The 16,488-nt window shown below is 39.3% G+C and overlaps 1 protein-coding gene across 1 annotated transcript in view; it reads right to left on the reverse strand.

The window, feature by feature from the left end:
• The window catches only part of lztr1 (leucine-zipper-like transcription regulator 1), a 51,591-nt gene extending 41,801 nt beyond the window's left edge, over positions 1–9,790 (reverse strand). Inside the window, exons 1-4 of the mRNA XM_052031950.1 lie at positions 9,470–9,790; positions 3,600–3,662; positions 1,172–1,228; positions 200–279 (exon numbers count right to left, since the gene is read on the reverse strand). Coding sequence (XP_051887910.1) covers positions 200–279; positions 1,172–1,228; positions 3,600–3,662; positions 9,470–9,618 — 349 coding nt within the window. The 5' untranslated portion in view covers positions 9,619–9,790. The remainder of the gene's footprint in view (positions 1–199; positions 280–1,171; positions 1,229–3,599; positions 3,663–9,469) is intronic.
• Between the last annotated feature and the right edge of the window lie 6,698 nt (positions 9,791–16,488).

The following is a 16,488-nucleotide window of genomic DNA, read 5'->3' on the forward strand; positions in this document are numbered from 1 at the left end:
AGAGCCCTCTGTGGCAATGAATTCCACAGATTCACTACCCTCTGGCTGAAGAAATTCCTCCTCAGAAAGAAGAGGAAGGTATATAAAAAAGGTAGCTTCTCAATGGTTGCCAGATAGAGTCTTATAATTGAATATAAACAAGAGCAGAAATCCATAAATGATTGGAATCATCCCCAGAACTCTGCCCATTATGACTTACCAAACACAAACATGCTGCTTCCATATACAACAGCAGAGTGATGGTACCTGGGTGCAGGTGGAGTTCCTGTTGTGAAAGCCCTGATCAAGAAAGCCAGAAACAAATCAATATTGTTTTCATTGCCATTCTTCTATGAAATAAAGTGATCTGGATGCAGTCAACCTCCTAAATCCATCGAGTAAAGGTTGTAGATACACTAATATGCTGCAAGTATAGTCACCGATAATTGACAGAACAAAATGGAAAACACTGAACAAACTTCTGTATTCCATGCAGAAACTCTGATGGGTTCAGCCACAATGAAACAGGAGATCCAAATATTTTCAGACAATTCAGGCACTAAAGCACCTATCAGTAGTGGTCAACCAAGGTTAGCATGATTCCATCAGCAATATAATTTTTCCCCACTAAATGCGCAAAGTATGTTATGGCCAACAAACTAAATAAATCTCAGTTGGTGAAAATGTCCTAATCAAGTCACTATCTCCATATTGTTAAAAATCCAATTTTACACTACAATATTACCATCTTTCATGCATAACTTTCAAAAATTCGTTATGAAAAGGCATTGATGAAATAGTCATGTCTTTAATATGGAGCGAAAGGAAATCATGTGATTTGTGGAGAAAATTAAACGCAGAAAATGAATAGGCAAACAAGCAAGATGGGGTAAGCACCTAAATATCTACGCTTGCTATTCCGAGGATCACAGGATACATCATCTCTCTGACTGTCTTATTTATGCATGCTCTCATTTCTCTACACCAATCATGATAGAATCCTCAGCCATGCCAGTCCTATATTCCCACTTAATGGAATTTAACCAAAACCAATTTATTCTTCTAAATCAGTGGTCAGCACTTGGAATCATTCAAGCCCTGGGTCAGATTTTTTTTCTTCTGCCTATCTAAAGCATTCTGGGGTTTGCTTTCCATTCAAATTGTTCTAATAATACATTGTCTTTATACATACCTGCACCAAGAGCAGTCCTTCACATCAAATCGTAACAGGTCATTTAACATGTTCTTTCTGCAGAAAAACAAAGTTCAACATGGAAGATTAATTTGCTATCGTTGCACTTCCCCTCGTTATTCAATGCATATTTTGTGCATCTGAAGAATGACACCTGTGCCCCAGGCGCAGTAAGATCATTGCTGCATTTTGCCAAGGATCCATGCAACAGTCTGCTAATGCATATGTGCATCTTGAGCTGAAACATTCAATTAGCATTTTGGCTTATTTTCATTGGCAAATATTTAATTCCCAATATTCTCCAGTATTTCAAAATTATGCAAAAACCTACAAGGCCTTAAGCTATTCAAATCTTGTAATGCTCAATTATTTGGGGTACACAGGAAACTTTGCTCATGCCCTTATCCTATACTGCAAATCTATTTTAGGTTAGTAACAATTCCATTACAATAGAATGGCAACGTCTGTTTTGTTCTTGTAGACAAGTACATGGAAGTTTGATCACTGGAGCAGCAGTAAGGGAGTTCCTGTCTCACTAACCTCATATGGTTCTTCTGAAAGTAACAGCAAGTTTTTCCAACATATCCAGCCAACATTATAACTGGCCAACAAGCAGCTGATGATACCCCAGTAATGAATGCATTTCAAGTTGTATTATTTTTATTCTTACAAAATTACAGTGGGACAGAATGGAAGTCTACTTCTTTCGCACAAAACACACAATATACCCACTGAAAAGGAGTGAACACTTAAAAATGGAACAAAAAAGTAGGAAAAAAATATTGCATTTCTCAAGCCAAGCATCTCTAAAATTACGAACTTGAACTACTGCTGTTTCCATGATGCTATTTACAATGTTTCTATTGCTGCAGATGATGTAAACTACCCAGGATGTTGCTGACCAACATTCATCACAGATGAACATACAATATTTGTTTTCAGCACAAAACACTAGTAGATCTTTTCTAATCTTGCTCAAGGCAAAGGAAATTGCTCTACAAAGTCAGGAAAATTATATTGATTGGTTAAGGATCAGTCCTCCAAGAGCATTTGATAGGCAAGCACAAGCCCATCAATAATTTGAGAACGTGTTATAAATCCCATGTCCCTCTCAGAAGTCAGCAAAACCAATTGTGAAATGACTAGCATTTTTTCCTCCTCGTGATTGCTTTGCATCTGTAATAAAATGTGATAAATCAGGATGGATGTGCTGCATACAAGATTTATTCATATTTTAGTGCATCTTCTGTAATACTGATTAAGATTAATCACAGTATGTACCATTTTATATATCGACCATATAAAATAACACTATACATTGCAGCAAGACATGGATCTATCTCTATGAACAAGTAAATTCCTAAACATTGGGTGAATGTACACTCAGGACAATTTTTTAAAAATCAGATATTGTGCCTCTAGTACTTAATGTTCAGTTGGAAAGTGTTTCAAGAGGATGTATTAAGATTTTTACATTGCAGCTTTATGATGCAAGAACTATTAAAATCTATTGAAGAAAGGTACTTCTTTTCATGTTTAATTCAAATCATCCATTCTAAATAATGGTTTCAACTGCATTGTATAGTGAAGTACAAATCACAAGGGACCTTTCCTGAGTTGGGCCTGCCACCAGAACTTACCATTCCCCCTTTCCTTTAACCTGCCTTGATCCATGCCCAGTCTTGCTGCCTCAAACAGCTCTGCATCAGGACGGTGAAGCTTTGGACACTGATAGTTCCTCTAATAATAGACTGCCCACAAAACTTCTCCAAAAATCCATAGCAGATGGGAAGCCTAGGGGCAGCGATTTGCCATCTATCATAACTAAGTGGAAAACACAAACCAGAAGAAAACATTCAAAGAAATCAAATACATTGAGCAAGACTAAAATAATTAAAAAGTAACTAACCCAATTTTACCTTTCTTCTCCACAGCCATACTTCTCCATTCACCAGATTGCAGGGTTAGAGAGTAGATTCTGAAGTGCAAGTGCTGGAGAATTGCAGCAAGTTTGTGCTCCAGTGCTGAATTCCAATGGTGGAGTGTAGACAGGAAATCACTGGTGGAGCCCAAACAGCAAATTTGGGTTTTCTGGGTCACACCAAACATGAAAAAAAGTACCTTCCTTCTACAGATTTTTAACAGTTCTTGCATAATAAAGCTCCAATGTAAACTACCAGTATTTGTGCTGACAAATATTGATAGTTCTGCATGGAATTTCTGCCAAACCAGAGCTCATCACAGCAATGAATGCCACCCTGCTCAGTAGGTCTAGAGTTGCAATATAATGGGTTCACTCAACAAATAAAGATTAGCTTTAGTCATAGAATGGCTCCTTTGCAATTTGTTGTAGAAGTGATCCTGCGGAAATCATGATGCAATATAATGATTAGCTTAGATTCCTTGCTGGGCTCATTTCACTACATACCCATTGTCTCCTCCAAACACGTAGATTGCATCCTTATAGGCCACAACAGTATGCTTACTTCGCCTGAGGAAAAAGAAAATATGCATCAATAACAACTCTATAAGATTGCTGTCAGCATTTTGTGATACACTTCACATGTACTATGTTAAAAGGTACTGGATAACCATTTTGATAAATTGAACATAACATTTTTGCAACGTAGGGAGAGACTACCAAGCGATCTTTACGTAAGGGAGAAAGTACTTAAATTTAAGGTTATTGAAAGTTTGGTGCAATTACTGAGATGTTTATGTGGGATTATTTGGGAAACTGTTTGACCAATTGACATATAGAACAACAGACTTGATTCCAGCACATACAGTCTCCTGTCTCCTGGTTTATATGGGGATGTGTATACAATGGTGGGCTTATAAGGGGTTACTGATGGATTTGTATGCAGTATGGGGTTTCAGCAAATTAGAAATTTACGCACAGGAAATCATTCTGCCCATTATGTCCCTGTGCATTATCCTCACTTCCCAGGTCTTGGTCTGTTGCCTTACAGGCTACAGTGCTCATCCAGGTACTTAAAGTGACGAAGGGTTTTGTCTCCATCTCTCTTGCAGATAGAGCTCCAAAGATCCATTACTCTTTTGGCAAAGAATATTTTGCTCAACTCCCCTTGACTCTTTTATCAATTAACAAATCTACGTCCTTGGATCTCAGCCAAAGGTAATGGGTCCTTCTTGCCAAGCTGTTTTGTACTCTCAGTTTTATGTAACCAACTAAATTTCAATTCATTCTCCTTTGTTCTAAAGAAAACATCTCTGCACCCTCTCCAATGACATCATGTATGGTGACCTGAACTGCACTGTACTCTAGCTGTGGCCTCACTGGTGCATTAGCTTTACGTACAGTTTTAGAATGACATCCCTGCTCTTATATTCTCTGCTTCTGCCAATAAAGGCAAGTATCCTGAATGCTTTTCTAACCACCTATCTGTACATCAAGCACTCCAATCTCTCAATCACAGAGCAATTGAGTCATATAGCACAGAAATAAAGCCTTTGGCCCACCGTGCCTACATTGACCATCAAGTGCCCTTTTATACTTATTCCATTTACCAAAAATTGGTCTGTAGCCTTTTGTGCTTTGGCGATTCAAATGCTCTTCTAGATACTTCTTAAATGTTGCAGATTCCAGCTGCCCTCTGGGTGGAAAGATATTCCTCAGATCCTATCTAAACCACTTATTCCTCACCTTAAACCTATGCCCTCTAGATTTTGACAATTCTGTCATGGAGAAATTTTTTAAAAGCTATTTACCCTATCTGCTGGCTCTGTAATAACGTTATGCTTACCACTACTCTACCAGGCAGGCACGGTAGTGCAGTGGTTAGCATAATGTTAGTACAGCGCCAGCGACCTGGGTTCAATTCCTGCTGCTGTCTCTAAGGAGTTTGTACGTTCTCCCCGTGACTGCGTGGGTTTCCTCCGGGTGCTCCGGTTTCCTCCCACATTCCAAAGACGTACAGGTTAGGAAGCTGTGGGCATGCTACGTTGGCGCCGGAAGCGTGGTGACACTTGTGGGCTGCCCCCAGAACACTCTACGCAAAGATGCATTTCACTGTGTTTCGATGTACATGTGACTAATAAAGATATCTTATCTTATCTATGCCACTCATAACTTTGTACCTCTATCAGGTTCCCTTCTCAGCCTCCTCTGGAAAACAAACCCAGCCTATCCAGTCTCTCCTCATAACTAAAACAATCCATCCTGAGCAGCATCCTGGGGAATCTCCTTTGCACTTCTGTATTTCCTATAGTGTGGCAACCAAATCTGTACACAGCACTCCAGCTGTGGCCTAAACGACGTTTTATAAAGTTGTACTGTAAGGTCCTACTCTTATCTTCTACATTCCAGCTAATGAAGGCAAGTAGCTTGCATGACCTCTTCACTACTGTGCTGCCACCTTCCAGAATCCTTTGGACTTGTACACCAAGGTCCCTCTGTTCATCAATACTCGCAAGTGCCTTACCATTCATTGTATATGTCCTACCCTTATTAGTTCTCCCAAAGTGCATCACCTTGCACTTATCAGGATTAACTTCCATCTACTAGTGCCTTGCCCATCTTACCAACTGATTAATATCATCCTGCAGCCCAAAACTATCCTGCTCACTATCTACAACACTACCAATTTCTGTGTTGTCTGCAAACTTACAAATCATACCTCCTACATTCATATTCAAATCAATATTCCGTGTTGCAAAAAGCTCCTTTTCATGGCATTTATACCCTGTGTATGTACACATATGGCAATAAACTTGATTAACATATACAAGAAACGGTAAAGGTCCCTGTGGTACACTGCTGGTTACAGGCCTCCAAGCACAAAAACAACCCTCCACCATCACCCTCTGCCTCCTACTACCAAGCCAATTTTGGATCCAATTTGCCAAGAATCCCATAGGGTTTAACTTTTTAGATGAGTTTCTCATGTAAGACATTGTCAAAGGCCTTACAGAAGCCCATCAACTGCACTCTGTTCCCTTGCCTTGTTTACCCTCCCCAAAAGCATTAGTTTGCACTTGTTTACAGTGAATTCTACTTGCTACTTTTCCATCCACCTAACTATTGGTAGTTTTCTACTAGAATTAGTTTATGTAGGGTTATTGAGTGATTACTATGAAGTGAGGGGTTTAACTGGGGTTATGATATATGTGCCTTGTTTTTAGTGCAAAAGACCTTTACCAACCAAAAGACCTTTGCTCTATCAACACTTTGGTAGAACTGTCCAATTGGTCCCATTACCCTGTATTTTTTTCTCCTATCATGTACCTATCCAATTATCTTTTGAATGTTACAATCAAGTCTATTTCCCCTGTCCTTTAAAGCATTGCATCCAGATCACAACTCTTGGCCCTTTCCAAGATGCCAACCCTAATGCTTTGGTAAGTTATTCAATTTCACAAACACTTCATGACTTTGCCCAGCACTGAAATGTTCTCTTAACTTTCTCAGTCATTCCATTATGGCACCATTATATTAACTCTCTTCTGCAACCTCTCAAGGGCTTTGGGATCCCCAGTAGTGTAATGCCCAGAATTGCATATGATATTGCAGTTGAGACCAAGTTAGTGCTTTACAAAGTAAATGCCGGGTTTTCTCATAATTTGGTGGTGTGTGTGCAAATTCTGGTTCATGATTTAACTATCCCTATATTTTTACAAGTCTGTTTATGTATGAACCACATTACCTTCATCAAACCTCTCAAACTTCATCGAAAGAATTCAAAGTTGTTTTAAAAAAAATGTTTTCAACAAATATACTTGTATTAAATCTATTAATCTGTATTTTTCCAAGAGATAAATACATTTTGTCTCAGATTCCTCTGTGTAAAAGTTATCCAGAACAGAACTCAGACAAAGTGTTCAGTAGCTACATCTTTCCGAATTGAGATGTAACATTTACAATCCTCCTTGGAAGACTGAAAAATTGTGGTGAGACACTCAAATATGTCTCACATCCTTCGACAATATGATCACAATAGATATGGAAAAGGATAGGGAATGGATAAGAAGCTGAATACTCATCTGGAGAAGAGTTAACTTCAGTGAATTAAAAAATGCCCAGGGGAACTGTAATTAAACATTAATACATAAAAAAATGAATTCCGGTACAGACTGAACACATTTCCCACAAAGGAGAAATGATTCTTGTGGACCGTGTGACTTTTATACTCGAGTACTGCCAAGTTTTTGATAATACCTATTCCTTTGCTATTTTTAAAATCACATTTAATTCCTCTACTAGCTCTTCCTTTACTGTGACATTAGTAGCAGTTATTTTTTAAAAAGACAAAACTTCAGATGTTGAAAATCTGAAATTAAAAACAGAAAATGCTGGCAACATTCAGCAAGGCAGGCAGCATCTGTGGAAGGGAAATCAGGAGTTAACATTTCAGGATGAAGACCCTTGTCAGAATTAGGAAAGTGAGAAGACAAGTTAGTTTTAAGCTGCAGAGAGGGTTGGAGAACATTGGATAGGCAAGGTTACTGAGGTGATCTCAGTGCTTATGGAGCTGTTCAGTTAACAGATTAATCAGGGCAGTTTGAGAGAGAAAAAGCACAAACAAAGGAACATGTTAAATTTGCAAAACACAGGTCAGAGCTGTTGCTGAAATCTGAAATAAAAAGGGGAATGCTGGAAATGCCTGCAGATCGGGTAATGTCTATGGAAAAAGAAAATGTACTTAAGTCTCTCATTCAGCCCCTTTCTTTCCACAAGATCTTTTCATACTGAATCAACTCCATTACCTCCTCTTTTTGGCATTTAGCATCTTTTCAGTTGCACTCTCTACTTTGTATTCGATTTGGTTCTCTATTATACGTCTGTTTTTTTATAAGCCTCCCTTTTCCATTTCATTTTATTTCCCATTCCTCTAGTCATCCAGCAAACACTGGCTTTAGATGTCCCCTCCTCTCCCCTTTATTGGAAATATGCTCAGTCTATACCAATATTATCTTTTCTGATGGCCTTGCATTGAACTGGAACGTAGAAGGGTACAGCACAGTAACAGGCCCTTTGGCCCACAACACCTGAGCCGACCATGATGCCAAGCCAAACTAATCCCATCTGCTGGTATGTGGTCTGTATCCTCCATTCTCTGCCTGTTTGTGTGTTTGTCTAAATGCCTCTTAAATATTGCTATCGTATCTGCTTCCACCACTTTTCCTGGCAGCACGTTCCAGGCACCTACCATTTCCTGTAAAAAAACATCTGCCCTCTTAAACCTCACCTTAAAGCTATACCCTCTAGTATTTGACATTTCCACACCAGGAAAATGACTATCTACGTCTCTCACAATTTTATGTACTTCCATCAGGTCATCCCTCAGCCTCTGATGCTTCAGAGAAATCAATCCAAATTTAACCAACCTCCCCTTGTAGCTAAATTCCTACTATTTTACACGCTAATCTTTAATGTGAGCTCTCCTGGACCCTTGTCAACTCACTGAAATTAACGCTTCTGCAGAGGAGTATTTTCCTTTCTATCTGCACCATACCTGCAGCAAATTTAATATTATAGTCACCATTTCCCAAATGCTTTCTTTCTGAATAATGATCCATTTGCCATCTGCAGTGGCTCTTCATTTTCTAGTACCAGATCCGGTACTGCACCCTTAATTAATGCTGTAGAAATAAACTAATCAAGAAATTGCCTACTATATGTCAAAATTCCTAATCATCTTTGCCTTTTATATTATGTTCCCGTTTCAATTACGATAATTGAAGTTACCACTCATTGTATCCTACAGGCAGCATAATGGTGCAGCTGGTAAAGCTACTGCCTCAGCAGATTTGATCCAGACCTCCAGTACTACCTGTCTGGAGTTTGCAAGTACATAATGACTATGCAAGTTTCTTCTGCTTCAGTTTCCTCCCACATCCCAAAAACGTGCGATTGGTAGGTTAATTGGCTACTATAAATGATCCTTTGTGTAAGTGGTAGAATCTGGGCCGAGTTGATGGAAATGTTGGGGGAATAGGTTGGAGGGAAAATTAATGGAGATCCTTTGTGAACCGGCATTGATTCGATGGGCTGAATGGCCTCGTTTCGAGGAAATATGGAATCCTTGTGATATTTGCTGTCCACATAAAAGCTCGTCTATTGTCCCTTAGATAACGGGCGGTATTGAGAGGTTTAGGATGGGTTTATATGTCCCTAGCAAGAGGTTTATGTTAGAGGTATTGCTGGATTTTAGTGGATGTGCCTGTGTGCAGTCACTGACAATCGGGTTTGGGACAGGATTAGGTGGGGGACATGGAAGAAGCCACTGATTGAATGGACTGAAACCGGTTACTGCCGCTGTCATCGCCTCTCGTTACCTGGCTCCCACGAACTCATCGCAGGGCGGCAGCCTCCTCCAGCGGTGCACAGTCTCAAAAGGCCCGAAGTTCAGCGTCAAATATTCGACACTGTCCGAGCAGCTGTGGTCGAAATCCACGCTGGGGGCCACCTTCGACTTCCCCTCCATGGCCCCAGAGATATCAGTAACGCACTCTGGGCTCGCCACTTCCCCACAGCGGAGCCCTCGCCGACAACCCCAACCACCGGCAATCGTCAGCAGCGGCGGGGTCCCAGGGCACGCCGGGAAATGGAGGCGCCACGGAGCGGAACTCGGTGAGAATTCGAAGTAAACGGACTACGACATCCAGCATGCTCCGCGCAGGCAGTCGTGACCGGATGCTGACCGAGGAGGGGGGGAGGGGGTGGTGAGGGACTACAACTCCCATAACACATTGCAGCGTCGCGGTGACAACGGCGTTTTCCCGCCAGATGTCGTCAAGTGCAACGAAGGGGAAAATGCTGGAAAAAGGGTGTTGGTGCAGTGTTCATATTAGAGTCGGGATTGGTGTGTGTGGTGAGTGAGGGCTGATGGAGGAGACAGACAGACAGACCTGTCATTGGACCATCTTATGCATTTGTCTTATAATCTTCGAGTGGACAGAGACTTTTTCCCTCAGGGTAACAATGGCTAACAATGGCCTAGGGACATAATTTTAAAGTGATTGGAGGAAGGTATAAGGGGGATGTCAGGGGTAAGTTTTTTGTGCAGAGTGGTGGGTGCTTAGAATGCACTGCTGGCAGAGGTTGTGGGGGCAGATACATTAGGGGCGTTTCAGAGGCTCTTAGACACATGAATGATAGAAAAATGGAGGGCTATATGGGCAGGAAGGGTTAGATAGATCTTAGAGCAGGATAAAATGTTGGCACGACGTTGTGGGCTGAAGGGCCTGTACTGTGCTGTGGTGTTCTATGTTCTATCTCAGAAATAAGTGTACCATGGTGGCGCAAGTGCCATTGTCTTGTGTTGGGGTGGATCATGCAAATTTGGTCAATGTAAGAACTTCCAGCTCTCAGGCTGGAACTCTCTCTTTACATGGTCTTGGTTTTAATTCTTCCCCCATTGACATCAAGGATAATGAGTGGATCTACTAAATTCAAATGTGGGGTGCTTGAGCACAAATGGGGACAGGCTGAAGGAGGCAGAGGGACTGGAAAATTTGTCTTCAATGATGTTAAAAGGCAAAACTCCAATGTCACCAAACAAGAATCATTATGTTACCTATTAGGCCACATAATGTGATCCCAATCAAACTAAGCAACCACTAAATTAGGCAATAAGAGGCAGAAAAAAGCAAAGTGATACTTTGTTTCCAATTAAAACGTTTATATATGTATGAGCCTCTGTGGCATTTGAGGGAAAAGGCAAGGAGGATGGGTGCTTAGGCTTTGGATATGGAGAAAGGGGAATATGGCAAATTGATGGATGTGGGGCTCAGCATTCTTTGCAAGTAGGAACATTGTGGTGAACGACTGCATTGTCAATAGATGAAAGGACAGTTGAGTTGCCTGTTGCTGGTGCTTTGCCTGCTCGCATATGTCTTTCTGGACGTTGGATCATCTCACTCAATGGCTCTGACACAATTTTTTATATATATATATATATATATATATAAAATACACACACACATACATACAGCTGGAGAGGTCCAATTGCTATAAGGTAAATGAAGCAACGTTTTGGATACCTTGTCAGGAAGTTGTGTGTTTAAATAGCTGTATGCTATCTCCATGTGCAATTGACAATCTTCTCAAACCTTTAAAAACCTAAGTATTTTTCCTAATTTCTTTTCACTGTCCAGTTTCTCCCTCCTTTGCTAGCAATATTTTGGCCATTTTTCTACACCAACGTGTGTTTTTTTTATGTTGAAAGCATCCTATAAACTTCTGATGAAGAGTCAATAACTATTGTTTCTCTACAGATACTGCCTGATCTGATGAGTATTTTAAGCACTTTCTGTGTTTATTCCTTGTACCTTAATTTGTTAATGAAAAAATCCTTCTTGCAAACAATATATAAACAAAACAATTTTGCTCCCCTTTAAGTCATCTGGCACCATAAATAATTGTCTTGGAAATAAAATAAAACTTGAGAGAACTTAGATATAAATGATATTTGATGTGGCAGAATGGAAGGGGTTTGATGCATTAAAAGCAAGTGTTGGAGGTATCTGTATTCTGACAATGGGATAGGTTTTGTCATGAGTGGTTAAATTGTTGCTCAGCATATCCATAACCTGTTGCCAAAATAATCAAGTTGAAACAGTAACCTCTTGTTGAGATTGTGTATTCTAGTTAAATTGGACCTTGTTAACTATTATTTGGATGCTCTGTTGAAAATGGACCACCCCTGTGACAGAAGTAGTGGAAAGAGTTAAGGCAATTTGTCCAGATTGTTAAAAGGATGAGAAATGACTTGATAAAGAATTTCAGCTTCTGAAAAAGGTAAAAATGTATAATAAAAGCAGTAGGCCATTCAGTCCTCTGTTCCTACTTTGCCCTATTCAGTAAGATTACAGCTAATCATTGAAGTTTATAGCACAGAATAGGCCCATTTGGCCTACCTGGTCCATGCTGACTGTGATGGCTATTTATGCTAATCCCACTTGTGCAATTTAGGCCTATATCTCTCTTCACCTTTCCTATCTATCCAAACACCTTTTGAATGCTGTAATTGTACTTATCTCCATCACCTCCACTGGCAGTCCATTCTAGATGTTCAGTACCCTTTGTGTGGGGTGTGGGGGGGGGAAGGAAAAATTACCCCTCCGATTTACTTTAAATATGTCCCCTCTCACCTTAAACCTGTGTCCTCTTGTTCTAGACTTCCTGACTTGGGAAAAAGATTCTGACGATCGTATCTACCTATGCCCCTCATAATTTTATAAACCTTTATAAGCTCACTCCTTGGCCTCCTAATGATTTGATTTGTCAAAACTGAGGTAGGGAGAAAAGGCTGCAGACCTGAAATATTTGTCTACCACAGATGCTGCCTGACTTGCTGACTTTTTCCAGCATTTTTTGTTGTTTCAAATTTCCAGTTTCTGTCATTTTTTTTGTTGCTTCAAGACGCCTTCCCTTTTGTACTCAAATCTTTTTACAATAAAGGTCAACAAACTGTTTGTCTTCCTAACATCTTGCTAAACCTCTACATTAGTTTGTAGTGATTTGTCTACAAGGACTTCCAGATCTCTCTAAACATCATGCCTTTCGATCTCACACCATTTTTTTTAAAAATCCCATTTTTTTCTTCCCTGTTGGATGATCTCTCATCTTTGCACATTATATTCCATCTGCCATATCCTTACCCATTTACTTAGCCTGCCTTTGTCCCTGAAGCCTTTCTGCATCCTCTTCTCAACTCACTCTACCTCCTAGTTTTGTATCATTGGCAAACTTAGATACCTTGCACTTATTTCACTCGTTGTAGATTGTGAATAGCTGGGGCCCCAGCACCAATCGTTATGGCACCCTAATGGTTACAATCTCCCAACCCGAGAGACACTCGTTTATTCCAGCTTTTTGTTTTCTTATGTCCCAGGTGGAAGTTTAGACTTGCATTTGGTAAGTGTTTTGAGGATTTCTTTGTAAAATAGGAGAGTCCTTAGCAAGGTTGCAAAGCAGCATTGAGGTAATGATTGGATAATACTTTTGGTAAGGATGGTTCAGAATTAATATTAGGTGGGACACCAGGGGGATGCAAGTATTCTTTTCAAGTGACACTTTTTAAAATAATAACTTGAGAGAGAAGTTGGAGCCTCAGTTTACTGGCTCTTCCAAAATACAGCTGTTCCAACAGTGTGGCAAACCATACTCTTAGTACTGCACTGGACTTGGATAAAGATGTCATCCACTGACAGGATATTGATAAAAGTGGAAAAATAAATATACCACCTTACAAAGCAAGAACACACTGTTCAGAGTCACTTAGAATAGATGTTAAGAAGTGTGTCTTTACACTGAAGTGTGGTCAAATGAGAGGGTACTAACTCTTTGCTTGGGTGTCATAAACACAAAGCACTGAGAAAGAAGTTGATCATTATGTGTAATCAGATATTGACCACAAGATGGCACATGCGTAAAGGTCACAGCAATTAATCAATCTGGACAATAATAAACTTGGGTTCATAGTAATCAAAAAAAGGAATTTCAAGATCAAGCCCCTTCATACTCTTTCTATTATGTATATTTCAACTGGATTATGCAGTTCTACATCAATCCTGCTCTGTAGATTTACATACATCAAGGCAAGCATTTTCCCATTGAATATTTCTCTACTGGACCAAGCCTCTCCCAGATCTTTTGATAAACAATGTTTATTCTTTTGGTACAAAGACCTTCCATTCACCCCAATCGCTTAGAGTACAAATGGACAGAACTTCTTCCTAATCACTTCCTTCAAATAGAATTTTTCTCTGTACAACGAACATACATTAAACAAATATTTCCCAGGGCAGCACTTATCCTTTTTGGCTGTTAAGTGTGTGATGCATAGCATAGAATCCACATGCAGGAAGTCTAGGTTTTCTTTAGATATGATGGATTTCATTCATTATTTTTATAGCTTATATCAAAATATTGATGAATGATCTAATGTGAGCTGAAGGTTATTAAACAGAAACATTTATGTGGCAAGTTGTACATTCTTTAAAGATAGCCTCAACATCACAAGACTGAAATAGCCTTGAGGCTAAAGCAAATTTTAAAATTGAATTGTATAATAGATGTTTTAAGTACTTTCTTTCAACTTGTTTTGACTGAGCTGTTGAATGCATGTTGCAAAGCTAGTTGAAAAATAACTTCTCCCTGAAACATTTTTATCTGAAGCAAAATGCTCTACAAACAAGTGAGGTACTTATCTTGAAACAGGGTATTTTAAGGAGGAAAAGTACAACAGATTGAATGTTGAAAGAGAGTTTTGGGTTGTGGAAAACTGCCTATTCACCTTTAGAACCTAGATTTGTAATTTAGCTGTAAAATACAGTAGCCTCCCTTGGCCAAGCTAAATGAAGTCTCTGATTCAGCTTGTTAGCTTTTTGTGATCATAGGCCAGTACTTAACATGATATTATTGTTGCTTCGTAATCATGGGAAAATATCTTAAGGTCAATGAAAAGTATGGGATGAGACAATTCCATGTGAACATTCAGCAGTGCCTAAACTTGCTCATACCTGTTTGATCTCGTATTGGAATAAGTAAAGGCTGTTTAGCTTCTGAGCTCCTCCCACAGCTCGCTTACGTTAGAGCCAGTCTTTATTTTGTCTCCATTTACCTGTCTTAGTTCCATTACCCTTGCCCACAATTTTGAAATTTACAATTGACCTAACCCCAATAGTTCCTTGGGGGTGAGAATTCCAGATCTGTAGTGCTCCTTGGATGAAGAAATGCAAACGGACATAACCCCTGAATGTTTTAACTCTTTCTTAACTCACCCTTAAGAGTAAGTTGTACATTTCTTTAATCATATTAAAAGCCTAAATTAGATCAACTGATTTTTTTTTGGAACTCAAGGAGTAAGAGCTAAGTCTAGGAACCTGTCTGTGCAGTTTAACTCTTATGCTAGCTTAGCTCAGTGAGTAGCATTCTTGCCCCTGATTCAAGAGGTTTAAGTTCCACTCCAGAGAGTGAGCACAAGGATCTAAGCTGATACCACACTCCATTAGTGAGGAAATGCTAAATCTTTTGGCACTATTTCAGAGAAAATGAGGAGTTATCCCTGGTGCATTTGCCAGTATTTATCCTTCAATCAATATCACTGAAACTGATTATCTAGTCATTATTGTATTGCTGTTTGTGGGAGCTTGCCTGGTGCAAATTGCCTACTGTGCCTACACACAATAGTGACAACACTTCAGAAGTATCCCATTGGCTGTGATGTGTTGGGAAAACCTGTGATGATGAATAAATGTGTCTTTTATTTATAGGCACCTCCAAGGAGGTAAATAACCATAAGTAATACTTCTAAATGTTTATTCAAGGTTTTGTCACTTTTAAACTACTTTGCCAAGTTTGCTATGTAGCCCTGCAATAGAATCACTCAAGATCCAACAGCAAAATGAAACAGTTCAAAATATGAAGCCCAGAAATTCTACACAATGAATTGTAGCTGATTTGTGTCAATATGTCTAGAATTGGACCATTTTCATGGATTACTGAGTTACATATCCATTGGTGAATTCCATTCAACTGAGTGCATGGGAATGTTTTAAATTATAATGCATTCTTTAGAAAAACAAGTTTGGTTGAAAATTCCAGTCTTGGGCTGTGGCAAATAGGAAAGTGTTTGAATTTATATAAGAATCCAGTTGTAGCCAGCGAATAACCTGCAATGGCTTTTTCTGCATCAACAAACAATCTGCTGGACAAACTTGACAGGTCAAGCATCATGTGTGGGGATTAAAGGAATTGTTGACTTTTTGGGTTGAAGTCTGCATCAAATCTGTTTTAACTGTCCAAGCTTGCACTAAGACCTATTTACTCGTTACATCTACTATATGAGCTCCTGGTTATGCAAAGCCTTGATTTTAAAATTCTCTCTTTTTCAAATCCAACCATGGTCTCTCTGCTGTCTATCTTTGTAATGTCCTTCAGATTTATAAACCTTTGAGGTATCTGTCCCGTAATTGTTTCCTTGATCACCTTGCTTTGGAAGGTTTGTGGTCACCTTACAAGATTACAAGACCTAAGTCTTGAAGTTCCATTCTCTACTGCCCATCTACCTTTCAACCTTTTTTATAGTCCTTCAAAGCTACCCCAAGATCAAAGATTTTGTTCACTTTTCTATGGACGTTTTGCTATGTTGTAGCCACTTAAATAAATGGAGGCTGTTGCTGTTAACACTACGTTTGAGTCATACAGCACAGAAACAGGTCCTTTCTTTTTCAATCTTTTTTATTAATTTTCAAATTAGTACAAAATAATATATATATAACATTAATAATTATACATATGGTGCAAAGAGATCAGGACAGCAATCATAACAGTTAATGTATATAATCAC

This window comes from Pristis pectinata, chromosome 17 (genome assembly GCF_009764475.1).
Source record: "Pristis pectinata isolate sPriPec2 chromosome 17, sPriPec2.1.pri, whole genome shotgun sequence".
NCBI lineage: Eukaryota > Metazoa > Chordata > Chondrichthyes > Rhinopristiformes > Pristidae > Pristis > Pristis pectinata.